The sequence below is a fragment of the Rattus norvegicus genome, chromosome 2 (assembly GCF_021556685.1).
Source record: "Rattus norvegicus strain SHRSP/BbbUtx chromosome 2, alternate assembly SHRSP_T2T, whole genome shotgun sequence".
NCBI classification, from domain to species: Eukaryota; Metazoa; Chordata; class Mammalia; order Rodentia; family Muridae; genus Rattus; species Rattus norvegicus.
The window spans coordinates 43,021,707-43,048,007 of record NC_141535.1 but is presented as its reverse complement, the minus strand read 5'-3'; the positions used below and the strand labels follow the sequence as shown (position 1 = coordinate 43,048,007).

Sequence of the window (26,301 nt, the reverse complement as noted above, 5' to 3'; positions counted from 1 at the left end):
CTGGATTCTAGCACAGACTTCTGAAGACTAGCAGCTCTCTAGGATTTCCCAGGGACAATGGAATCAGATTGGGACTCCAGAGACATCCAGTTCCCTGAACTGAACAACTACCAGATGCTTGGCTTTTCTATTCTGAGATAGCCATTGCTGGACTATCCGGACCACAGCCTGTACGCCCCTCTCATACATTTCAGATATACTTTCCTTGTATCTGCTCTGTTCCTTTCGAGAAGCTGGACTATACAGTGTATTAAAATCTAAAATGTAGCTACAAGAGGTTACACTGCTTCCTGTAGTTCACTGGGGAGTAGAATTTTTCCAGTGAACCAAGTCTGCTTTTGTTTTGCTTTTCTTTCTGAGATATTTCAGACAGAGTCCAAGGAAGAATTACTTATCCCAGAGTAAAAACATGAATAAATGCCCTGAAATGGCTTACTATTGAACTCCACGGATACCTCCAATCTCTGGGATTACAGGAATGTACTGCTACCCCACCCACCTTTTACAGGGGTGCTGGGATTCCAACTAAGGTGCTTATGGTCACATGATAAGCATATTAGCAATTAAGTCACCTTTGTGGCATTTGGGTTTAATAAACTCAGCGGAACTTTCTAGAAACATCTACCTTCTATAAGTGAATGTTTGTAGATTCTGAACTTCTTCATACTACAGAAATGCTCACATTTTCTAAGTCCGGTGCATGGGTGTTTTACTGTTTTTATGCACCACAAGATTTGTCATGGTTTATTTTTCACCAAATTTTAATAGTACTTCATAGCCAGTTCACTAGTCAAATGAGTTTTGTCTATCTGCTCACAAATATTGTCCACAATGGTATAATTAAAGTGATGTTCTTTACAGATGATCAAAACTTTTATTTGTATCTTTAAAAGATGAACATTTTTATACTCTGGGTCTCTTATTCACAAATAGCATATTAATATCTCCATTTAAAGAAATGAAGGATGAAATGAGACGCAAATACAAAGATACTCAGAAAAGTAAAGTGTATTATGCACACATGATGTCTCTTATGACCATCACTGTGGACTTTTTCCTTTCTGTACCCCTGCTACTTATTAATTGTTATTTATGAATGATAAGACAGTGGCATCTTGCTAGGAAGGGATGATTTCTTTCTTCTCATTTCGTAATTAATTAAACAATTATACCCAAACTTACAGATAATTTGGTTTTTCTAAAACATTTCATTCAAAGACTTATAAACTCTTGACACTAAGGGATTTTATCTGTTGCAATGCTAGGTAAGAACAACATATACAGACTCATCAAGTGAGCCAAGTAGATTTTAATAAGATCATTCTCTGTAAAACACACAGTTGTGTAGTAGAGCTATGGACACTGAACATTGCTGGGAACTAGTTAAAGGAACCTGATGAGGCTTACACACATGGGCACATAAGCCATCAAATAAAGGGAGAGCAGAGTTATGTATGTGTGGAAGATAAATGCTGTATTAAATTAAACATGAAGTCATAATTACTTTGTTTATCTTGTTTCTCAGCAAGTGTGAAAGGAATGCCTCATTTCTCCTAGGAAAATATACTGAGGAACTCAGAAAGCTGAGTGTGTCAAGGCATTATTTTTCAACAATATACAGAGTTGCATCATGGTCAGATTCAATTTGTCATTCCTACATGAGTCCTCCCAGTAGATAAAGGAACTCTGGAATTGGTACAGGGTAAAATGAGGTCATTCTTGTATAGGGCTTTGGAAATAAAGGCCTTTTTAGAATGTGAAATATCACCAGCTTTTCATAAAATGGAGGTGCATATTTAGCCTTTTCCAACTTGAATAGAAGGTATGGGACACATGGTCTATGCATTAACATAACAAAATTGTATTTCTAGAATTTTAATGAGCAGAGCATTAACCATTAAAGTGCTTATCCACTTACCCACTACAAGTTCTCTGACCTTTCTTTCTAATATGTTTTAATTGCTCAATACTTTCTTTCATTCATTAAACAAAATTTAGTTGTTTTCATTTCCAATCCCTTGCTCTCTTACTTTCTTCTCAACAAGTCTTCCTCATACTTCAATGTCTATTTTTGTGTGGTTCACTGAGTTTCATTAGCATTTCTTGCCTGTTAATTGACCATAGTTCCTTAGGAATGGTTAGGGCCTCATGGGCCCCTTCCCCGTACATGGTGAAATTCTGGCAGGCCAAATCTTCTATAGGTCTTCTGTAGACAATCACAGCTACAGAGAGTCCATGATTGCAATGGCCGTGTCTAGAAGTCTTTTTTACCACACACCTCTCTGTCCTTTGGCTCTTAGATTCTTTCCTCCCCTCTTCCTCAATGTTCTGTGGTCCTTGGGAGAGGTGTTTGTCTATTTTGTTGTTCCACTTTTAATGAAGTTGTACTAGAAAGTTGTTTTTTTTTTTCCGCTAACCATAGGGATTCTTGGACTGAGTACTCCTTTATCAATCCCTCTAGTGTGTTGTTCTCTTGCTTGATCAGCATGTTGACCTTCCCCACTGTATGAGTCTCGCATATATTATGCTAGGTAGGCACTCTACCACTGGGGGCTACATCTTCAGTCCTATTCCTACTTTTCCCTTTGAGGTAGGGTCTCATTGTGTGAATTCAACAACATTTTGCTTCAACCTCTGAGTAGCTGAAATTACAGGAGTTTATCACCAGGCTTGGGTATGCAGTGGCTTTGTCCTTTCACCTTGTCTCAAGCTGCCTACCCAACTCTCACTGGTGACAATGGCTCTTGTTTGATGGAAAAGTAGACATCATTAGCCAATAATTATCTAAACCCTTTCTTTCCTTCATCTCCATCTTTATATTTCTTCTTTTATGGGTTTCTCCTTTGTCTTCTCTTAAGAATACAATCCCAGGGGCTTGAGGGATGGATCAGTGGTTAAGAGCACTGACTGCTTTTCCAGAGGTCCTGAGTTCAGTTCTCAGCAACCACAGGGTGGCTCACAACCATCTGTAATGGGATCTGATGCCCTCTTCTGGTGTGTCTGAAGAGAGTGACAGTGTACTCACATAACATAAAATACATAAATAAATCTTTAAAAAGAAATAAAAATCCCAGCCTCTGTCATTTTTCCAGACACTGTTTCTTGAGCACTATTGTAGCTGTACATTTATCTGTAATCATCATTTTTCCTGAATTTTAGTCTCTAGCTTCTGGGCCTTCACTCAGCTTGTGTTATTAATTCCTTCCTCTTAAATTTTTTCCTCCTTAGTCAGCTTTAACTCTCTCACTCCTCCTTTTCCTTGATTTTCTAAAAATATGCATTTACTGCCTTAGAGAACCACTTTCAACTCACTCCCCAACCTATTGGGGTTCTAATTCCATTGCCTGACTAAGATGCTTCACTCAAATGGCATCTAAACACCTTGTAATTACAGAAGGTAATTGGTTCTTCTAATCTCTTCTAGTCCTCTAGACCATTATTTCTAATCTTTGTCCTTCTTTTGTCAATGAATCACAAGCTTTCTCCATCTTGTTCTATTAAAGCTGAATTTACTATTGAGTATCTATCTCTTATTCCTCATGTTAATACTGACATCTGTTTACTCATCATTGTCAAAAATTGCACTCCTTTTGTTTCTCTTTCTCTACCAGCTACATACACATGTGTGCACGCACACACACACACACACACACACACACACACACACACACACACACACTCTCCATGGTTCTATAGGCCTTGCGCCTCTTTGCTGCGTTTCAATACTTGATCTACATCTTCATCCCGTGTGGCCAAGTGTGTTTCTACAATGATATTTTATGTGGATCCCCTTTCTATTGTTTCTTCATTGTATGATCATTCCAAAATAGAAAAATAATAATCAAACTATAATAAAAGTGAAACATCGAAAAATCCAAAGCACTTCAGTAGCTCTCCGCTCCCATGGACTTTATTGAATCTTTCTCCTCTATCCTACCTGCTTCTTACATCATGCCTTTAATGTACCAGTGTCTCCATATTTTACAAACCTGTTCCCTGAACCCATTACTTTCTTCTCATTTCCTTTGGGCAGGGAACTTTCCTTGGGCCCGTTTGTGCTTGTGTAGTGCCTTGTAAAACCTCAAGGTGGTACTCACATTTTATTACAAATAGCTTAATAGCAGTCCTTCCTTCCCCTTAAATCCAGAGCTCAAGAACTGTTCTAGGAGTTCTAGAAATATTCTCATTGTGTCTGAATAAATAAATAAACATCCTATGGACCTATAGAAGATAACACAAAAAGACACTCTGGCAATGGGAAGTTATTTAGGAAGAAGAGTAGTCATTAGTAACACAACTGATGAGAGAAGGGGGAACTGAGAACTAAAGGTTACAAACTAGGCAAAGTCTATTCTTATTTCTAGATGCCCATTTGAGGCTGTTGCTTGGTCTACTGCCTGGGTGAACTTTTAGGGTACCAAGAATAACACTGAACCCACAAAGGGTCCTATAAGATGAACTGTAAGTAGGTTCTGTGAGGGCATTGCAAGAAGATGAGAGTAGCAGGATGAATGTTTAGATCTAGAGGAGAGAGAAGGCTAATTGTGTCCATTGCCAAATACGACAGTGCACATATTAAGTAAGAATAGGGACCTGTGCACAAGTTTCCTCAACACAAAACTATTACAAATGTATAATAAGCATACAAACTGAATGTTCTGGGGAAATGAGTGATAATCCCTGTATCATTTCAAGGCCATTATTTTGAATTCATTTCTAATCTACTCCACATCTTAAGTGAATTGGAGTATATTGCACCTAGTGATTTATATTTGGAACCTGGTTCCATTTGTACAAAATCCCCAAAAGATCTTGTCAGTTTCATGTCTGTTCATATCAACTGAGATATAGTCAATACACTGTCTATCTTCCTGTCATAGGGATCTTCAACCTAAGTTTAAGGCTTTTAAAAATATTAGAAAAATGTCTGAGTATCTAAAGCTTGAGTCTCCCATAAATATAAGCTGATGTCTTAAGGGTAATTTTCCATTAAATGTTAAATTCTACTTTTCCCAAACAATATACTTTCTGAGAAAATGTTATTCCCTTTAATCAAGGTGACAGTGCATTCCAGTTAAATCTATTATTTCTCTTCAGCTTGGATGATTTTATTCACTTTCTGCATCAAAGGAGGAGGATGTGGCTGGATGAAATCATCATTATGACATCATCCCCTACAGAGATGAATCTGCTTAGGTTTATGTAGGTACTTCTGCTCATGCTTATACTCACATATCACTGGCAATCGAGGAGTTCCTGGACATAGACTTTGGAGAGAGGTCATAATCGCTGTCTGATCGATACAGGAAGGACTCCCGGCGTTGACTGTGCACAAAGTTTGCTTGGAGAATTAGCCCAGACCCTGGGCTGGTCATGGGATCCAAGGGACTCCGTCCCGCTGATGTGCCATTGTCCACATCGAAACTGTGAATAGAGGGAGAGAGTTAATTTGGTGGGAGCTCTGGCATGTTGATATCTCAGCAGAGCAGTTAGCCCAAGTTTAACGATGAACTAGAAATGTAGTGGTAGCATGTTTGTGTAGTACAACAAACACCCTGAGTCTGAGCCCTAACACCACAAACAAACACACACACAAACAAACCCATAACTGTAAACAAAATGTTGGGTTAACATTCGTATTTTCCTAAACTTTTGATGATTTACAAAGCATAAGTCTTTCTAAAGCTAACTTCATTTAAAAAACTAAGTCATTATGCAAAGTAGCTCTGAGCACAAAATTCCTATTTAGAAAAGAACAAAATTTATAGTAATTCAGTAAATATTAGAGTTTGGTTGAACAACTACGACTGTCTGATGTCACGGTCCACTTGAACATGGGCTTCTTTTCCTTCTCACACTATACCTATTCAATCATTACTTTCTCCATTCTTTGCTGTGAGCACATAATGGCCTTTAATTTCTTGAATCCATTTTCCAGACTTTACCTAGCATAAATATCTAGATAAAGATCTTAGAATGCAAGAAATACTGAATACAACATTCATCAGTCACAACCCTTCATTAACTCACTTTGCTCCAGAATGAAACAAAAACTCTTGGCTGGACTGAAGGTCTTGATCATCTCTCAGCTGCAAGCAACCACCTTCTCATCCCAAGGTACACTTGTATCATCAGGCAGTTTACAGTCGACTTCCATTGACTTACCACCCCTCTCTGGCTATTGCTTCCTGGGTGCTCTTTTGTGTACTCACCTCTCCTATGCTAAGACTATTGACATTCATTCCTCAGGACTTAGCTTTTGTCTAAAAAGTTTTGCCAGAAACCTCAGAGCCTTGTGAAGTATCCTTCATGCTACCAAAGACACTCCCCTGTTAGTTTCTTACGGTCAAGACGGACAGTTAGTTGAAAACATTTACTACATGGTGTAAATGTCTTCCTGTGTAGATTTTGAACTCTCACAAAATGGACTTTGAGGTATTTGAGTACTTCATGTATTCTTTCAAAAACTTTTATTGGATGGGTCAAGAACCCATGTCATAGACTCAAATAGAGAACCTATTACTATTCTGATGCTAAGTGAATAAAGCATTAATCCCTAATGATGTAAAATTATACCAATAGATTAATGCATCTCTCATCCTTCATCTTAGGGTCTTCTATTTGCAATAGATGGTGAATGACCCTGAGACGAGCTACTGGCCCTGGGGCTAGACAATATGAGACTCCAGAACTCCTAACTCTAAGTGGAACATATGTCCTGTATCCCTCTTCTAAAAGCTCAAGAACCACTGTAGAAGAGAATAGGACGAAAGACTTTAAAAACCAGCAGCAGTAGATAACTACAACAAAATATCTTGTGGACACAACAGGGTAGCTTCAATATGAATTCACAGATGTTGTGACAGCATGCACAATACTTGTACAAATATAAGACAGACCAAATCCCTGAATGGAGTGGGGAATGGACAGTCTCCCTCTTAGTTGAGGAAGAGTATGAGCGGTTAGCTGTTGGGAAAGGGAGGGTCAGTTGTCTCAAGAAGTATAGCCCCTGATAAACATGCAATGCTTTAGTGGGAGGCCACATTATTCAAAAGTATTTGGGTAGAACATACTGACCAGGATGCAGGGAGATGTAAAATTGGGTGAGAAAGAAACAAGGGATGCATATGAGAAAAGTTGGAGGAGAGAGGGTGAATATGACCAAAACATGTTCTACCAAATTGTAAAAGGACATATCTTGTATGTATATATGTACCTGTATGTGTATAAGTCTCTATCCTTTACTGGGGCTAGAAGCATAGATCAATGGTAGAGTCAAATGGCTGACACACATTAGTCCCTGTTTTCAACCTCCAACACAACACAGAAAAACAAACTCCTGTATTAAGTAAGGTAAATAAACATTGAAGAAATGAAATGCATTGAGTTCGGAACAGATTTTTAAAGTTGGTAGATAAAAAATAGCCATATACACAGCTTTCAGTGGAATTGTCATTATAACCCAGATAGACTTTCTCAAACAAAACAAAACAAAACAAAAACAAAAAACCCTTTTCTAGTGAGACATCAATCAGCATCAAATTCAATTCTCATCTGTTCTTGAGAGAAGAGAGTGACATCCTGGGATAGGCCAGGGGGTATGTGGCTAAAGGGAATTACTAAATGCACAAATGAATTTAAATTAAATGATTACCGACATGTCCCCATTAGAATCTTTCTCCAGAACTGAACATGTAGCTCAGTTGTACAGTGCTGCCCTACATACACAATGCCCTGGGGTTAATTTTCAGCCTGCCTATGTGTGTGTGTGCAACCACCCCTTTAAACAAACAAACAAACACACACACACACACACACACACACACACACACAATTTGTGGCCCACTAGTTTAAAACATTTTTAAATTTTTCTTTTCTAGATTTATTTATACTTAGTGTCATGTCCCAAGTGTTCCAAGTAAGCCAAGTAATGGGGGAATCATTAAATCATTGATCACTATTCATCGACGACCAAGCAACACCCGAATCAAACCTTCAGGCAGGGGTAAGACAGTGTTTCAACTATAGTAAAGAGTGGTATCGGAGAATTTAGGGTGGCTCTTTTTGGGTGTTATTCATTTCTTAAACACTTAATACGAGTATACTGTGATTAAAAACTGTAAAAGCAATAGTATTAATTCAGGCTGGCATACCTGTGATGCTTCATAGAGGAGTAGTGACTAAAGTGAGCTTTTAACACTACTCAATATGCGTTTGAAAGACCCTATTCAGAAGAGTAGGGAGGGATGGGAATATATTTCCCTTTAAGGAGACAGTCACAGAGGATCTAAGGATGGAAATTCTCTACAAAGCATCTGTGCTTGCTTCCTCTTATTATTTAGCAGGATGGTGTTAGTGTTAAATGAACAGAAGGAAGCTTCTCTCTCCATATTCTTCATGTACAATAAAGGAGATAGAAGAGTATGGTTTGGGGTTTACTTTCTTTCAGTTTAATAGATTAATGGAAGCTCAATCACCCAAAACACCCCATTAATTAAATGTTTTTAAAATACAATATTTTTAAATTCCATTAAGAAAAATATTAGCTTACAGAGACATCCTACTGTAGATTATTTTGAAAAACTAATACTAGATACCTTAAAATTTTTGATAATAATATTATCATAAAAAATCAAAACATTTACTAACTGGATAAATTATGTCTGTTCAGAGATCTAACTAGGGTCTTGGCTGTCTGTGGATGTAATATAACACTTTGTCCACTAGATGGAGAGAATGTTCTTAAATATGGAGACTGCATTCTAAAGTAATGGGAAAGGCTATGTTACCTATTAAAGACTCACGAAAACCTCTTAAATATTATCTAAAATAACGCCTCTAAATCTCTTAAACTGCTTATAAACATTTGCTAATATTTCATCTATCTAAGAAACAGTTAAATTAGCTTTACTTTGAAATTACTTCATTTCTTTCTTTTTCCAAGAATGATCAGACTGGCCTATCACTTAGAGGTTCAAATGACGCTATACACCATGCTTGCTTGCTTGGCTAAGAGTCTGCCTGGGGTACTGAAAGGAAACCGGACTCTCTTTAAAAAGCAGGCTCCTGGCATACCTTTTAGGGGAGCGCAGGAAAACAACACACAAAAAGGTCCCTCAACAGACGACCTCTTCAATTTAGTATTTAACATTTCAAAGGATTCTGTCTTCTCAAAAGTCAGGAAGATTTTTAAGCCATTGTCTTCATTAAACTTCAGAGCAAAAAACCTTGGGTTGTGTTTCAATGCACTTTTTTTTTTTAAATCCTAAATTTGTTTTGAGATTAGAGACACAAAAGACAGCCCCGGGGGGTGGGGGGTGGGGGGTAAACTGTGTGTTCCGTTTTCCTTTCCCCCAGAAGAGTTACAGTTCAAGCTTGTTTGGTGGAATTGTCCTTTACCCATCAGTAGATTTTTATTTTTTTAAGAAGATGAAATCTGCAGTAATGGAAGAACTTGACAGCTACAGATCAACTTCCCGTGCCACAGCTCGGTTCTATAAAACATAGAGACAGCAGCTCACCAGATCATGGTTCATTATTTTAACGTTGGGCTGTGCGAGGTCATCACAGCAATCCATCCGCCCCATACATCCACCCACCCCAACGTCAAAATAATTATAAACTGTGGTTGCTCAAAGGCACAGGAATGAGAACAAGGGCAAGAAGAAGCTCTCCTTGATGGGCCAGGGTGGGCTGGTACCCGGGTGGGGGGACTCCCCATTCTTAGAGAAGAAAGGGAGAGGAGATGGGGGGACAGTCTGTATGAGAGGGTCTGTGATTGGGATACAATCAATCAATCAATCAATAAATAAATAAATAAAAGAATTTGCCTTGGGACCAGGCTGAGGAGGAGGACCTGATGTTCTATTGGACCTTTACTTTAAAATTACTCAGGAAGTCATCACTGACCCTTCAACGTACATCACTCAATGTCTGTTATACTGAACAAAGCACCATTGATATCAGCAATATCCTGGGAAAACCTTTGAAATTTGGGAATGCAAGTTTTCTCAGAATAGTTTGATTTGGGAGGTGGGCATTTGGTCAGATGTGACATGAGCATGCTAGCCTTCTATTATAGTAAGTGCTTCTTTAATCAAAATTCATTATCAGGGAAAAGCAATATTACTGAAAATACCTAGTTCAAAGTATTACCAAATATCAGCAGTGGTGAATAACGCTATAGAAAGCTTTTACATAATGAAGAATTTAGTGAATGAGCTTGTGTAGTTCACTAATTGTTCTTAGATTAATACTGGGGCGGCGGGATACAAATATAGGAAGCAAGGCAGTAACATCTATAAAGAAACAAAGGCCAAATATATAGCACCAGTTCTAAATAGCCTCCAAGTAGAAAAGCACAGTGCTATATGAATTGAGGAATCGGATATGTCAAGAGAAAACATATATAAAGGAAACTTAATGCATGGAAGGGGTAAAGGATCCAGTCAGAACGGAGGATGCGCAGTCAAAGTGAAGGAACATAAGCAAGCTTGGGATAGGGTGGTGGTGAGTAGTCAAACTGGACTGCATTTGTAGGATGGTGCTAAAGAGCAGTAGGGACATTCAAAAGTGGCGACACTGTACTGTACAGGTAGGCTGGGATGTGAATAGGAACTGCGCCAAGGCGTGTCAGCATCAGCTCACAATAGAGAGATGTGTGGAAAGACACATGGCTATTTAACAGCCAATGCCTAGGTCTGACATGTGGGAGACTGTTTACGTTCATGTGGCTTGATCTGTGAAAACAAACGTGTTGTTTCTGCGATTATGGGGAGAGTAGAATAGCCACGAAGTAGAAAATAAATCAAGAACCAAAAGATGAGGGAGGAACCCCTCCCAAATAAAACCTCAACTAAACCCTTCAAGTATGAGAAGGAGGGTCGCACCCTCAGAGAGATCTTGTTGGGTAGAGATAACAAAAGCCAGTACTTGTCTCACGCTGTAGGCTACAAATCAAGTGAGTGTGAGACTACTTATTATTGGCTTAACTTTCTGAAAATCAGCTTTATTTAAACTGAGAGCTAGTTTATGCTGCAAACAGAGATGGCTTGGAATGAGCTGCCTGGCGGGGAGGTGGGGGTGGGGAGCAGTTTTAACTCAGTTGTTGCCATCAAAGAGACAAGGAAAAGTGAGATTCCTAAGGATCAGAGGATCCTCTTGGGATTAAGGGAGTGTTTGGAAGTCTGTAAAAGGTCTTAGCTCATGGGAAACAATGGCATGCTATAATAGCCCATGTATTTTCCCCCTGAATGCAGTGCAGGCATTTACACATTGTATAGGATCTGGCCTATAGCAATAGATGGTTGCAGGAAGGTGATGTTACTGCTATATTAGTCCCCTGGGGGGCTGGGGGTGGGTGGGATAAAAGTCAAGATCTGTTGGCATGATGCATTCAGAGCCCTCGAAGGTTGTGTGTGGATGGCAATTTTTTCCTATGGAGCCTTGTTTCCTCAAGAGACAGACAGAAATTAGACAAACCGGCCAACCAACAGAACTGCTCCCAGATTTTCCCTTTTTTTTTCATTTTAGTGCAATCAATGGATAGTAATGGAGTCTCTATCTACCTCCAATCCAGCTGCCTCGCTGTCCCCATACTTCCTTTCCACTAACCTTATAACTGGTTTGCTAAGGTTTGTTTCTCACCATTTTTTCCTGGTGTTCTGGGGGGAATATTTTGATTCTCGATTACCATGTGGATCTCTCCCGAGTCTGCTTCCTTCCTGAGTAAATTCTTCGTTTCATTTCCTCTAGCTCTTAAGATCATATACTCAACACTGACTTCAGGGTCGTGAGGTGGGGCACAGTAAGGGCTACAGTGGCTAGTCTCCTAAGAGTCCTTGTCAACGTGAGTTCCCTGGACTAAGCATTCTGCGAGGAGGCTTCCTGGGAAAGACCCAGCTGAATGCTCAGGGAACCCTAGGAACCTTAATTAAAGCCAGGAAGAAGCAGCTGTCTGCTGCTTCTGAAGCCGTGTGCTGAGAACGATGGTGTGTTCAGAACACAGGCATTTTGGTTCACGTTATAAGGTGAAGGGATTCTAAGAGGGTTTAAGGTAGAAAACCAGAGTTAAATTTTGAGCCTTGGTTCTGTCCCTTATTAGTCAGATCGTCTTGGCTAAATCATTTACCTGCTTAAGGTCCCACTTCCTGATAGAGAACGACAGGCAGTTGTGAGGCCATTATGAGGATTAGAAGCGAATATGGTTAGAAAGCATTTATCTCATTGCCTGGCAGCTAGTATATGCCCAGTATAGTCAGCGGCCAATGTTTTAGTTTTGTTAATCTTTATCTTCCACTAAGATCATCCACCAAGATCATTGTCTCTCTGTGAGTCACTCTGTGTGTCTAAACACAACACTTCGAGCAGAAGCTAAATGGAGACACAAGGGAAGAAGAGACATATGGGACAGAGCAGGGGAGTGTGCCCTGGCCTCAGTGAGGTGCCAGATGCTGGCCCCGTTTGCTCTTACAGCTCCAGCTGCTTTGAGGGCATCTACCCTCCTCCATAAAACTGGGGTAACATGCTGGCAGAGGGTAGACTCGCCAAGGAGAAAGAACAGTTCCCTGGTAGGAAATATGGAAGGCATAGAAGTCCCAACAACTACTGCAGGCTGTAGCTGAATATAGTGGGTAGAAGCAACTTGTCAGTCTTTCATCTCCGGATGTAAGGTGTGCTTAGAGGCAGTTACGTTGTTATGGTGGTTTCTTTTTGTTTGTTCTTTTGGGGGGTGTTTGCTTGCTGCCCCAAGGGTACAGCATCCCTCACTGTTGGCTATCCAATGGGCACACATGGTGTCTAGACACTGGGGAGGAGAAGGAGGCTGATTCTCATGCATAAGATGTCTGGATGATGATCAAGAGTTCTTCATATCAAATATTTCATTCATTCTTATCAGGACCATATGGTTATAAAATGTGTTTCTTAAGAACCCTAGTGATATGGGACCACTTGACTTTTTTCTGAGAGCCAGATACCTCCTCTGCAATAACAAACACTTCATGAAATTAACTATTTTGATATTTTTTTTACAGACTCTATAGAAGACTACAGTTTATAGTGCTATGCACATATGATGCCTTCTCAAGCAGAAACTGAACATCAAATGTCAGCAAGGATACTCAGGATATTTTACCTTACTAGATTAAATGGTACTGTGGCTGTTCCTTTGCATTTTTCTGTGCATTTCCACAGAGGGTAGGCATTTGAGAGAAAAACAATCATAGTAGTTGTTTAAAAAAAATGTCATGGTGGGCAAAGCACTTGTTGGCCTCTGAGTTCTACCCCCAGAACCTACATAAAGTTGAAAGAAGAGCTGTCCTATATATGTGTACACACGCATGCACACACACATGCACAGGCACACAAATGAACACACACACACACACACTGAGAGAGAGAGAGAGAGAGAGAGAGAGAGAGAGAGAGAGAGAGAGAGAGAACATGAACTAAATTTTATTACAGTTTCACATATGGTTTTCGTGAACAAAAGCTTGATACTCACAGTATGTACTTATGTATGAGTGAAAGGTTGTTTGATAGTTTATTAGTAAAAGTATCAGGTGACCTCAGGAAACAATAGTCATTTATGGCTTGCCAGTGACAAGTCACAGTCAGGTGACAAATGACAATAAAGGAGTATAAGATGATGTTGATAAATGGAGCTTGACATAAGAGAAAATAAGCAGGACTGGCTTTGAGCATTTTGGTCAAACAATACAGAAGGACTCCCTTTGTATGAGATACACATTAGACCAGTGTGGTGGGCCGAAGAGTCAAACCTGAAAGCTGTCATCTATAAATATGACTGTGCTGGAAAACAAGGCCACCACAGAGGTGACAACCATTGAGGGAGATAGAGTCCTAATCCAAGAAGGCCCCACAAAACTGTCCACTGAACTCCACACATGTGCTATGGCATAAGCGCACCCATCCTCAGCACAGCACATACATGTACAATAATATCTTAAGTCTGTCTTGGCTACTCAGACTCCATGTGAATTTCAGACTTGCTAGCAGAGTTGCTCTTCTACATCATTGAAAAATGTCATTGGAATTTTGGTGGGCATTGCAGGGAAATTGTTGCTTACTACGAGGAGTAGCGACGGGTCCACTGCTGTAGGTTTTTAACGCATGAACATGCATAAGAAAGGAGAACAGGAACAGACAAGCAAATTAAGTCAAACTAAGAAAATTCTGCCCAGCAAAGAGCAAGCCGAAAGCATGGAAAACACAGCCTACAGGTGGACAGAAGCATTTTCAAATGTCTCTCTTCCTTTCTTTGTTCTTTCCAAACAGGGTTTCGCTGTGTAACCCTGGCTGTCCTAGAAACTCCTTTTGTAGACCAGGCTAGCCCAAAATTCATGTAGATGGACCCACTTCTGCCTCCCAAGTGCTGAGACTAAAGGGATGTGCCATCACACATGGCTCAAACGACATTTTTAGTAAAGGGTTACTCCCCATAATACATAAAGGACACAGTTCTCTAGACTGGCTTACCTAAGGGGTCAGAAACAGCCCCCTGAGGACTACTCAGTTTCCCTTCCCTGGTTCTGGTTCTGTCAGGCTTTTTCTTTTACCATATTTCTCAGACACAGTTCTCCAACTCCAACAGGCAAAGAGGAGGCAGAGAACATTTCTGTCTTCTTTTTTTTCTTTTTAATACAGAACAAACTATAATTGTTTTAAAGATGTTTTCACCGGGAGACATATTTTTGTGCTCTGCCCCCGCGTCCTCCCACTCCCTCTCACTTATTCTTCAAGTTGAAGACAGAATAATCATGCTGAGATGATAATCAGGTCCTGGCAAAGTCCCTGCTCCCCAGTCCCCATGTCCTCATGGTGGCCACAGGCCCTTGAGGATCTGGGTCACCTTCCCTAATGGCATGTTACACTTTCATCTTGGGTCACTTAATGCCGTTCTTCCCACTGAAATGTGTGCATGTTCTTCTTCTGGGCTCTTGTACCTGTGGTGTTCTCTCTCTGGGTAATGTTTTCCCAACTTACCATAGTGAAAATTTTACACATAGTGGGCTAGCCTCATACTGTCCTACGTAAGACTGACATCCTAGCCTCTGAGTTTAATCATTTCTTCCTCTCTTTATGTCTTCACAATATTCACTAGCCTTTGACATACTAATTTTTATTTACTATTGTCTCCATCCTATTAGGCAGATATTTTAACCTATTTTCTTCATTGATGTATCTATCAGCAGCACCTACAATTGTGCCTTATGGGTAGTATTTGCTCAATAAAACATTGTGAATTTATAAATACCTTTAGATATAGCACTGTAGTCTACTGGTTACCCACTGTGGTTAAGTATATGGCTCTGCCTCAGACAAGTGTCATTTTTTTTTAAATTCGATTAGTAATTGGCCATTTATTTGAAGAAATGAGGTTGAACATTTCACTTAAAGAAATGATCTGGGAAGAAACTTCAAAGGCTATAGCCATAAAGAACATATGAATCAGGAAGATTTTTGCATATTTTCAAGCCTGACCTATAATCAGCCCTGTGATCAGGAGTTGCTCAGGTTTTATGGCACACGAGAGCTCACTTTGAAAAAAGTTATCAAGAAAAAAAAAGCTCTTATGTTTTTCAAGCTACACAAAAATCTGTAATTATGTAGTATCCCCCTCCCCCTCCAGAACAAGGAAGGAACTAAGACAAGCAGTCAGCAAGGGCCTGGGACCTGATCTTCAGAGCTTCACTGCAAATGGGGATCCACAGCCAGAAAGGAGGTGGGAAGGAATGATATGGCCCAAATGCAACAGCAGCGCTCTCCCTGAAGGTGAGTGAGAAACAGCGTCCATCTTAGTTTCTAGCACACACTTCTGCCAGCAATTTCTCCCGTGATGACCATCCCCTGCTTCTGAGTAATATAAGAGTGAGCCCATCAAACAGGACATGTAATCACTTTGAATGTCTGATGAGAGTCATCTTGCAGGTATACTATCTCCCTAGACATTACGTTTCCCTTTTGGAGGTGGGCTTTCGAAAAATGACTCCCATCCTATCTCTGGCTATGCTGTATTTAGACTTAACACAAATTAATTTTCCTAAAGCCTTAGTTGGATGAGTAAGAATTATTAAGTGATGACTCCCTCAGGAAAATCCTTAGCAATAAAATATTCTAGGTTAGATAAACTTAAAAAAGCCAGGTAAAATTATGGTTGAAAACAAAATTGTAATTGTCATTCCACAGTTTCTTTTAAGAGTGTTATGTGAGTCTGATTTTTTTTCTACTAATGAATGTGAAAACTCATACAACTGTGTTTTTCTCTGAATCTGTATTCGCTCTCAAACAGGTCAGGAAACCGTTCCCCAGCCCTGCTATTAAATCTATTTTGGAGAAGTGATATTACTCAGTTTCCAACCTCAGCCACCCAAACACATGGGGTTTCCACACTCTGGGTAGAAGAGAACAGAAAAGGGTTTCAGAGAGTGCTGCGGCCTGGGCTAGACATTACTGCTTTACTTCTACCAGGGTAAAGGCTTTACAGGCACGTTATCTGATGTTCGCAAGCAACGGCTCTCCTCTGGACTTCTTTTAAAACACATCATGGAGAAGAGAACAGGAAAGTGTGAATGCTTGTGCACAGAGTTCCTCAGTGGGCTTTGATTGCCATACTGGGGGATTATAGTTACCATGTTTAAGACTTTAAGACGTTGAGTTTGACTGACTGTTAAAAAGGATGTAGGGTTTCCTTTAATAATGACTTTAAAGGGTTATGAGAACCTTCATGTTTCCATGAAATGGTTTTGGATGTGATTGTGGTGAAAGATAAGAGGATCTTGGAAAAGTAAGAAATTCTATAACCAAACCATCCACGGGGCAAAGCCCATTTGCTGGCTGCCAGATTCCATTTTTGGCTTCTTCCCTAACACAGATGACCCCATTGCTTGGCCATGTGACTGGCTGTGAGCAGAAATACTACATGCTATCTTCGGGCTGACCCCGACCTCTCACCACATGCTTGCCTGGGCATTCCTTCTCCTTGCAGGTAGATGCAGAATATGCTACAGCATGTCCATATCTGGCGGACAGAGGGACCTGAGGATTCTCAGTTCGCTGGTTCGAGAACAAGCTAGAGAGGTGACTTTCTCAGCGCTAATGTGGAATGTTACTGACATGAGCTTACTGTTTAAATTGCTTGGGTTTGGGGTTTGTTAACACAGCGATATCCAGCACAGTATGTTATAGCAAGGTAAACTTGCTGACTAAAGACACGTTTTACTTTCAAACATCTCAAGTCTTCTAGGACCCTGTGGAACCAACCATCTCTTTCCTTGTTTTGCCTCTTATGTTTTCTTCTCTCTCTCTCTCTTTTTAAAAGTTCATTACTAACACCTACTTCCATTAAGGAATTTCTCACCATCTAAGAAATGTATAAGGGGTGTGAGAAAATAAGCTGGCTAACATTTCATGGAATGATGTTCTATAGAATGAACGCGAGTCCAGTTCTGCACTGCCTTGAAGGTGATAGGGAAAGGGACAGAGCAGCTGCTCCAGGCACAGAGCTAAAGCTTGGGCTCAACTCTGGATCACAGATGGGACACAGCCCCAGGAGTCACTAACACTTAGGATCTGTCTTCCTGCTGCACTTGAGCTATGGGGTCCCAAAGCAGCAGATCAGAGGCTACCCTGGAATGTGATTCTAGAAAATGATAGTATTCTGCATGCACATGATTCTCTGTGTAAATCCAAGGAAGGATTTAGAGCTAGGAGGACTTCTTACTTCATCCCAATTTAAGACACTACCCACTTTGCTATCTAGCTCCTTTACAAGGAAGCAGAATTGACTTGAGGTCTTCAAAGTGGGGGTGCTAGAGGCTGCATCTGATGCTGTAGGTCCTTCCTTGTCTGAACTGACAGCTAGCCTGGGAGTAGGAAACAAGACTTGACCAGCTGTGGTGCCAGTGTGTTTCAGCTCCTAGCCACCATGACACCGCTTTACTCTTCTGAGATGACTGAGTCCATGGAGCTCTGTTCACAAATCCCCCCTACCTGCCAGGGCCTTAGACAAGATAAGAGCATTACTGCTTTCTGACTAGCAATGATGGCTCCTTTAATCATGCCCAACAGAGATGTAATGTTCACTCCTGACCCTTAGGGCTTTGACTTCTACTATGTGTTCAATGAAAATCATGCTAGGCTTATCTTTCTATCAATTAAAAGTCCTCTCAATTAAATGTCATCAACTCTCTCAAATATTGAGATACATTTTTTTCCCATTTTGGGGGGATTTACACCTGTATTTTTTGGATTAATTCAGATAGTCTAGTTATGTGTATTTTGTTTTCCTGCTATTTTATTGTAGGATTTATTCCATATAACCTTGGTTCTCATTTATTTCTCACTTATAAAAAGTGAGTCATTCTCTTTCATTGAGTAATCCAAACTGTACAGGGAATTCTAAGTATGGTGTAAACAAAACTGACTGTAGTACAGGTTTGGATCCACCAAGATTGCTCTGCTATAGAAGCTGATGCCAGAATCCTCCCCTTGAGCCTTTCCTAATAGCCACGGTCATTTTAATATGTAGTATTTATCTCAGACGGCAGCACAGTTATGTACTATGTATGTTGTATCTAGTCTCATTCTATAGCATAGGTATGTACCATGTATGTATATACATAAGTATATTCCATGTATGTAGTATGTAGTCTAAGTCTGAAGTACAAGTATTTACCATGTATATCGTATTTACTCTTCATCTGAAGAACAGGTATGTAGCATGGATGTAGTATTTATGCTCAGTCTAAAGCACAGGTATGTCTCATGTGTGTAGTTCTTAGTCTGCAGCACACATATGCACCATGTATGTAGTATTTAATCTCCATCTGTAGCACCAGTTATGAATGGTGATAATCTAATTGCAAACACGTTCATTTTTATAGAAAAAATTCTGATAAAAGTTCTATTTTTTTCCATACATGTAAGAGGTCAGACTTTAAATTTTTAAAGTTAGAATGAGCAAAACAAAAAAAAACCACAAAAACAAAGAAAACACCATAAGCTCCTGTTTTGCTGACCTCTGAAATTATCTTCTTTTGCTAATTTTTGAAGCTAGGCCTTGAGAATTAGAGTGAGCTGATGGCCGCGCCTCATGAAATGCAAACCAGGAGGTCTGCGAACATGGGGTACTCAGGTACCGTCTTTCCTTCGGTTTTTTTTCTCCTGGAACTGAAATGTTTTAAAATCTTAAAGTGTAACCCTTTTGTCCTCCTCGTTCTGTGAACTTTAGAACTAAAATTTTAATTTATAGAGAGGAAAAAACTCAAATCATTTCTATATTTCATTTCATATTTTCATATTTCAGTTCTAAGTTGTTCCCTAGGAGGGAGCTACTCCTTAAACTGGCAGTGAAATTATGGCTTTCCATTCCACGCATTCCCCTGAGCCCACAAAAGCACCCCAGGCCCCATGAAATGATCTCTTCGGATTGTGGCGATTTACCATTTACCACATGCAAGAGCCTCTGATGGGTTCTTATTCCATCCAGGCAGAGATGAAAGCCTTCCTCCCTCAGGCCTTCTGCCCCGTGCCTTCTCCCTCTGTCCCACATTTCTTTCCTACCATTCTAGTTACTATTATGTTACTGGACCCATTTGTGAACAGCAGTGTGTTAGCGTAAGTATATATAAGATGGGCAATAATCGAGTCATCACAGTGTCAGCAACACTTCACACAGTAAAACATTGATGGGCGCATCTCAGTTGTACACGCCAGATACTCCACCGCATTCACCCATTATTCTCAAACATTTCCCAAGCTCATTTTCAGTATTTGATGCAATTCTGACAATGACTTGGATACCAGGCCATAGGAGAGGCATGGATTATTCTCATGTGAGGGGCTTTAAGGAAAGCAATGCTATTCCCAGGCTCCCATAGATTCAAGAAGCTGCACTGAGTCAGACTCACACCTTCTGATTTTTGGAATAAAAACGTAAATGGGGGACTAAATGATCAGATTAGCTCAAATTTCATAAAGCTCAAACCAAAGGAAATTTGTATTGTACTGTGTCCCCTGAGAATGCAGAAACACCATTTATCTAAGCACAGTATTCAAGACTGTTGCACAGAATATAATTCTATAAAACGAAATAACATATTTACATATTTCTATATAACGAAATGAAAATGTTGGAAGTGATTAGAGTAGAGTCCAATACCTTGTTAATCACCCTAATGGCATTTTTAAGACTTACATGGTCCATGTGTAATTTGACTTAAAAGACACCACAAACAAACATTGAAGTATTTTGTTAAGGTATTCCAGAGCAACGCTCCAGGACAGACTTGCAAAGACTCTTTGTGGGATACGTTTCTTTATAACACACGATAAGAGCCACCTCCCTTTCCAATCCTCTCTTGAGAAATGGACTAACCTGAGCATTCAGAATCTACTGCCATCTGATTATTATTTTCTCAGGCCTCCTGATGTTGTTAGAAGTCACTTTATCAATGGAGGGGGGCAGGGAAGCCATCATTCAATCTGCATTGCTAGCTCACACATCACTTGGTCAGGGGTTTTAGAAGGCAAATACTCTTGGACATTCTGAATCAATAGATCTGGATTTAGAGCCAGAAATTTGTATTTTCTAAAGCTGGCGTAGGTTATCAGGCTGGAATCATGAGACCTGCTGATACATGAGGTTCTTTCAAACTTCAGCATTCCTTACTCCAACTAGACAGCAATGAGCCCTGCTCCTATTCCTCTGCCCATAACTTGATGGAAGGAGAGAGAGGAGTCGGGTGGGTTTCCTGTAATCTCCCTGATTATGTGTCCTGTGTCTCTACAGCATTCTCTATCAGTGGCTGGGATTTTGTGTATAACTGAATGGAAGGGGGGAAAAAGCAGAAAAGAAGGAAAAGAGGGAGAGAAGAGGATGCAGTTTGGAGTGGGAATCTGGATAGTGTTAGACGGTTTACTTAATCTGTCTGAGATTCCAATCCCTCATTTATCACGGAGACATAACATTGCCTTCATAAAGAAGGTATGTTGTTGAGCCCCATGTGCTTGTGGCTATTACCTGTATCACTGAGGCAAACAGCCAATAGAAGGCACATGCAGCACACAGATACAATATTGTTTTGTACTTCTCAGCCCAAACTGAAAATTTATGAAACAGGGACACAAAATGTCTTTATATTCCTGTACTTGGGAGGTTGAGGCAGGAGGATCAGAAGTTCCGGGTCATTCTGGACTCCAGAGCAAGGTGAGCCAACCTAGGCTACATAAGATCCTGACTCTGAAAATGAGGAACAACAACAACAACAAAAATCCTTGGGCTAGAGAAATGGCTCCTTGGTTAAGAGCACTGACTGCTCTTCCAGAAGTCCTGAGTTCAATTCCCAGCACCCACATGGTGGCTCACAATCATCTGTAATCTGTAATGGGATCTGATATCCTCTTCTGGTGTGTCTGAGGACAGCTACAATGTACTTATATATAATAAATAAATAAATCTTTTAAAAAAATTGTCCTCGGGGTTGGGAATTTAGCTCAGCGGTAGAGCGCTTGTGTATCGAGCGCAAGGCCCTGGGTTCGGTCCCCAGCTCCGAAAAAAAGAAAAAAAATTGTCCTCAAAGCTGGTTTCTTCATATTTTCATTTGAATTCATGCTAAACAATCTTTATACGTTTATCAGAAGAAATGTAAACACCTACATGTATGTACATATAAAGAAAGAAAGGAGTACTTGTTTTGTATTTAAACACAACGACTATAAGTTTATATATATTTGTACATGGAATAAGAAAAATACATTACTTGTTGTAGTGGCTTGAATATGCATGGCCCAGTAAATAGCACTATTAGGAGGTGTGGTCTTGTTGGGGTAAGTATGGCCTTGTTGAAAGAAGCATGTCACTGTGGGCATGGGCTTTGAGAACCTCCTCCTAGCTGCCTAGAAGCCAGTCTTCTGTTTGCCTTCAGAACGAGATGTAGAACTCTCAGCTCAATCTCCAACACCATGTCTGTCTGGATGCTGCCATGCCTCCCGCCTTGATGATAATGGACGGACCCTCCAAACGTGTAAGCCAGCCCCAATTAAATACTGTCCTTATCAGAGTTGCCTTGGTCACGGTGTCTCTTCATAGCAATGGAAACCCTACCGAAGACACTTGTCTTATCGAGCAGCTTGGAATATTATGGTTCCCATTTTCATTTGAAATGACAAAATATATCCCTTCCTTTCTCTGTTCCCATAATAAACCAGGAGTATCTGGAAGAAGAAAGAGGTTGCCATGGATTAGAAAGTTTACAGAGAATTAAAGTTATCTCTCTTGAATATTATATCAACACCTATATTTCACCAAGAAATCTCATGCACATTTAAAATATTTATAACACGAAAATGCCTTTATATGGGCTGTAAGGTAAGGGCAAAGGTATGGACTTAAAGGTGGTGGTAATGTGAGCTCGGTATCCTTTGGGATGAGTAGAAACCTGAGATATTTATTGCCTAGACATCATGTTAAGATGACCCCAGAAAAGTAATCTTTGGAATGGTAGAGATTAAGTTGCATCTAAAAGCCAGGTGTTCCTATTACCAAAATAAACACAGCTTAAACAATGGCAAACATTGGAATGAAATCCAAGAAGCAGGGTTTGGGGAATTGAAGCAAGCATACAGTCCTGGGTTTCAACGTGTAGTTCCAACGAAGGCCCTAAGTATGAATGCTGTGGCTGCTGTTGGCGGATCTATGTGTGTCCCCAAATGTATCAAGGCAACTTGGCCCATGTCCTGAAAAGTGGTCTGAATGTCAATTTTGCTGAGTTGCACCTCACAGATTACTTACGGTCTGTCAGACTCCCTCACTAATCCAGTTTTCTGAGTCTGCTGTCTTGACAGAAGGGAAGCTGCTAAACTCACAGCTCCCAATGGCAGGCTACACAGACAGTCCTTGCAGACTATCCATGAGCTTGGCTGTGCCTGCTCCACGGGCATTCTACCAAGAGTGACATTATATAAATAGCTAATAACACTGAAGAGTATTTTCTTCGTGCTTTATGTCCATGGTCTCGTTTGGATTTTTACAACTGTGCTTCATAAATGAATGATATTTAGAGAAATCACTGGCTTAAAGTTCATGGCTTCGTCTATTGATCCTCATTGCCTCTCTAGCACCCAGTGGTCCATTTTAAGTACCCATACAGGTCCCCAAAGTGTCATACAAATTTCATGGACTTTGGACTCAGACCTAGACTGGAATGTGTTCTGTGTCTTTCGGGCTCCCCGAGCCTGGGATTTCCTTGTTAGATGCGAACCACTCACATTTGAGGGACGAAATGGGTTAATGAACATTAAAGTACACAGGGCATAGTGTCAAAAGCAGGACATGCTCCTTCCACTGTAAATACACTGGGGTGTCCTAAGACACTTTTTGTTATTTCATTATGATCGCCATAATTTGGCTGGCTGCCTGCATCTTGACACCAGCACAAATGAAGTGACCCCTGTCAGCCCTTCAAGTTCATGTCACTAATGGCAAAGACAGCTTTCTCAGCTCAAAGAATGTCTCTGTCAAAATGAATTCTACCATCACTTGCACATCAAGATGCTTTTACATGTGGCTATGATATAATCAAGTCAGAGAAGGGGATAAGATTCTAATTCTGGTTCAAGACAAAACAAAACAGGAATTGTTTGCTTATCATAGACAATAGAATAGTTTTTGAGTAGCATAAGCATGTTCAAATTGACACTTGGTAACATTTCAGGTAACATGTCAGCAAGAGATGACACAATTATATAGAACATTCCATATGTATGATTTCTGGGACTTCGGGCTGCCTAACTTGTTTTCCTGTAGCTTTTCTTAGCTCTGCCGATACTGGGTAAGTGGTACAGGAACTGAGAAATGACATCAGTTAAACACCAGACTCTCTGCTCATGACCCCCTCATCTTCCTAATCTACAAACGAAGTGACTTAGCTGATAGGACAAGTGGAGAGTCTGAGAAGCCTCATTCCTGCTCTGTGCATGTGACAAGATTGCCTCAGCTCAGGTCACTCTCAGAAAAGTTTACCCACATTACCCACCTGTAGCAGAAGATGTGAAAATTTAGGTATTGATGACTGACCATCCTTAAAAATCAGATAACTTAAAAATATAAGCCTTAAAAATCATAAACACACCTACCCACTGCCTTATAATCCCTCCACACACATCTTTGAATATAATTTGCAAGGGAGTTAGTGTGAGCTAGTGGCTATGGCTAGATAGGCACTTTAGAGTCCGACAGCCTGGATTAGAATCAAGGTATCACTGACTTGTAGTTCTGGGGTTTAAACTACATCAGCTGCAAATTATTTCAGCCTAATTTTCTCAAATTAAAAATGAGGATGAAAACAGCACCTGTGTGGTGGGCTCATTATGATGGTTAAGAGAATGAAGTATGTCAAATACCATGTGACAAAGTACTGTGTAAATGTTTGCTGTTATTTTAAGGCATTACAGACCTCCAACACTTATTCATGGATAACAGACTACGAATTTCTGCTATTAAAAGAGTACCATGGTTCACATCAATTAAAAACAATGTCCTATCACACAAACAAGATCCCATTGAACAGAAGTGATTGCCTCTAAAGGGGCATTCAACTGCCCCGTCTGGTACCCGGGGTCAGTAAGACGATAGACTCAGATACATAACCAGTTGTTTTATGGAAAGATAATGAAGCCACCTCTTGCGGCGTCCGCCTGTACCAGTTCCAGCTTAAAAAACTTGGCAACCATTTGCACTTGATTTAAAAAAGAAAAAGCTTGTTGGCTGCCAGCACCTTATAAGGCTTTTTTTTCTGTTCCTGTCATGTTCTGGACAGGGTTCTGCAAATGAAGAAGAATTCTAACAGATTTTAAGGAAAGAATATTTGTCAGGTAACCAGCTGGTGTGGTCTCTTTCCATGGACCCAGAAAGAGTGTAACCTATCTTGACAAAGCCACAGCTCTGGGAGGAATTCCATTAAACACAGTGACTTATCCTCATTGTGTAGTTTAACCAAACATGAAGTTGGCCTTGGAGAAGATCTTTCGTTGGGGACAATGCAGAGATTTTACTGGTGCGATGCTATTTTCTCTTACGCTTGACTTGTGTTTCAACATAGCCTGTTTTAGCCTGAGTAGCTTCTTGGCCAAATCAGTACATTGTGAAATGACTGGAATATCTTCCAGCTAGCCAGAAATTTCAGAAACATTAATCTTTTGCACAAAAGAGGCACATGTTGAACAGGACCCAAGAGTCCTGCATCAGATTCTTGTGCTCCAGAAAGATCTTTGCAGACAGCAGCTGAGAATTAAGTGGCCTTTATGTCTCTAGCACCTAGGAAAGTTCTGGCATCAAATATAAGAACTTCAGAACTGTTCACGGGATGAATTCTCTATATATGGTCATCTACATATCCTTTCAAATCTTTCATCTTTTTTTCCCTCTTGATATTGAGGCACGTCATTGCTATATTAGCTATTAACTCAAGCTAATCTTGAACTCCTGAGCTCAAAAGATTACCCTCTGCCTCAGCCTCCGCAGGACAGCAGGGGTTGCAGGCTCCCTGCCTGCTCTAAACTCCTTGTTAGGCGTTATTGCTGTGCTGGTGAGGGAGATTTGGGAGAATTTACCAAGCCAACACCTGCTGCAGCTGACACAAGGTGCACCTTACAGCTCAGTCGCCTGCAGAATCTCATAAGCACCAAAGCCACAATTTTACTTGACAAGGTCATGTTGATGCCCTCTTAATGAGTTTTGTAAAGCACCAGGGGCCTACTGCTCTGATCTCAGCTCAGTTTCAGTAATGTATAGAGGTGAGAATAAGAGGAAGAGAAAAGAGAAGCATTAAGGTAAGAAGAGTCGGTAGTACAGGCAGTAATCAAGAGAGCACCAACTATACCAATAATTTAAAATTACACACTTACACTTTCTAATGCAAGAATAATGGCCTGGTAATACTCTTCCTTCAAACAAGCAAGCCAGTTAAACCTGTCAGGAGCAGGAAGTCTGTCTCAGGCTACTAATCAGGATAATGATCTTAATGTCAGCATTGACAAGAACAATTTTATTAAGTATTGGTTGAGGTTTTCTTGCCTGTTAAGGCTTGTGTTTGATTTTTATTTTATTTTTCTTTGACATGGATTATTACTTAACTTAATCCTTTTAACAATCCAAGAGAGAAGCTAGAACTACCATCCCCTCTTCAAAGACATGGAATCGGAGGCTTATTCCAGTTAAATAAATTAGACAATGATCTAGAACTACTGTCAAAGCACAAGAGTCAGAAGGTTTTACTGTTT

General features: G+C 40.2%; 1 protein-coding gene across 13 annotated transcripts in view; it reads right to left on the bottom strand.

The window, feature by feature from the left end:
* Nucleotides 1-26,301, bottom strand: part of Pde4d (phosphodiesterase 4D) — a 1,511,604-nt gene that overhangs the window by 190,856 nt on the left and 1,294,447 nt on the right. For all 13 annotated transcript variants that reach the window (XM_087616181.1, XM_087616183.1, XM_087616180.1 and 10 more), the window contains 1 exon segment: nt 5,233-5,424. In XM_087616181.1, coding sequence (XP_087472307.1) covers nt 5,233-5,424 — 192 coding nt within the window.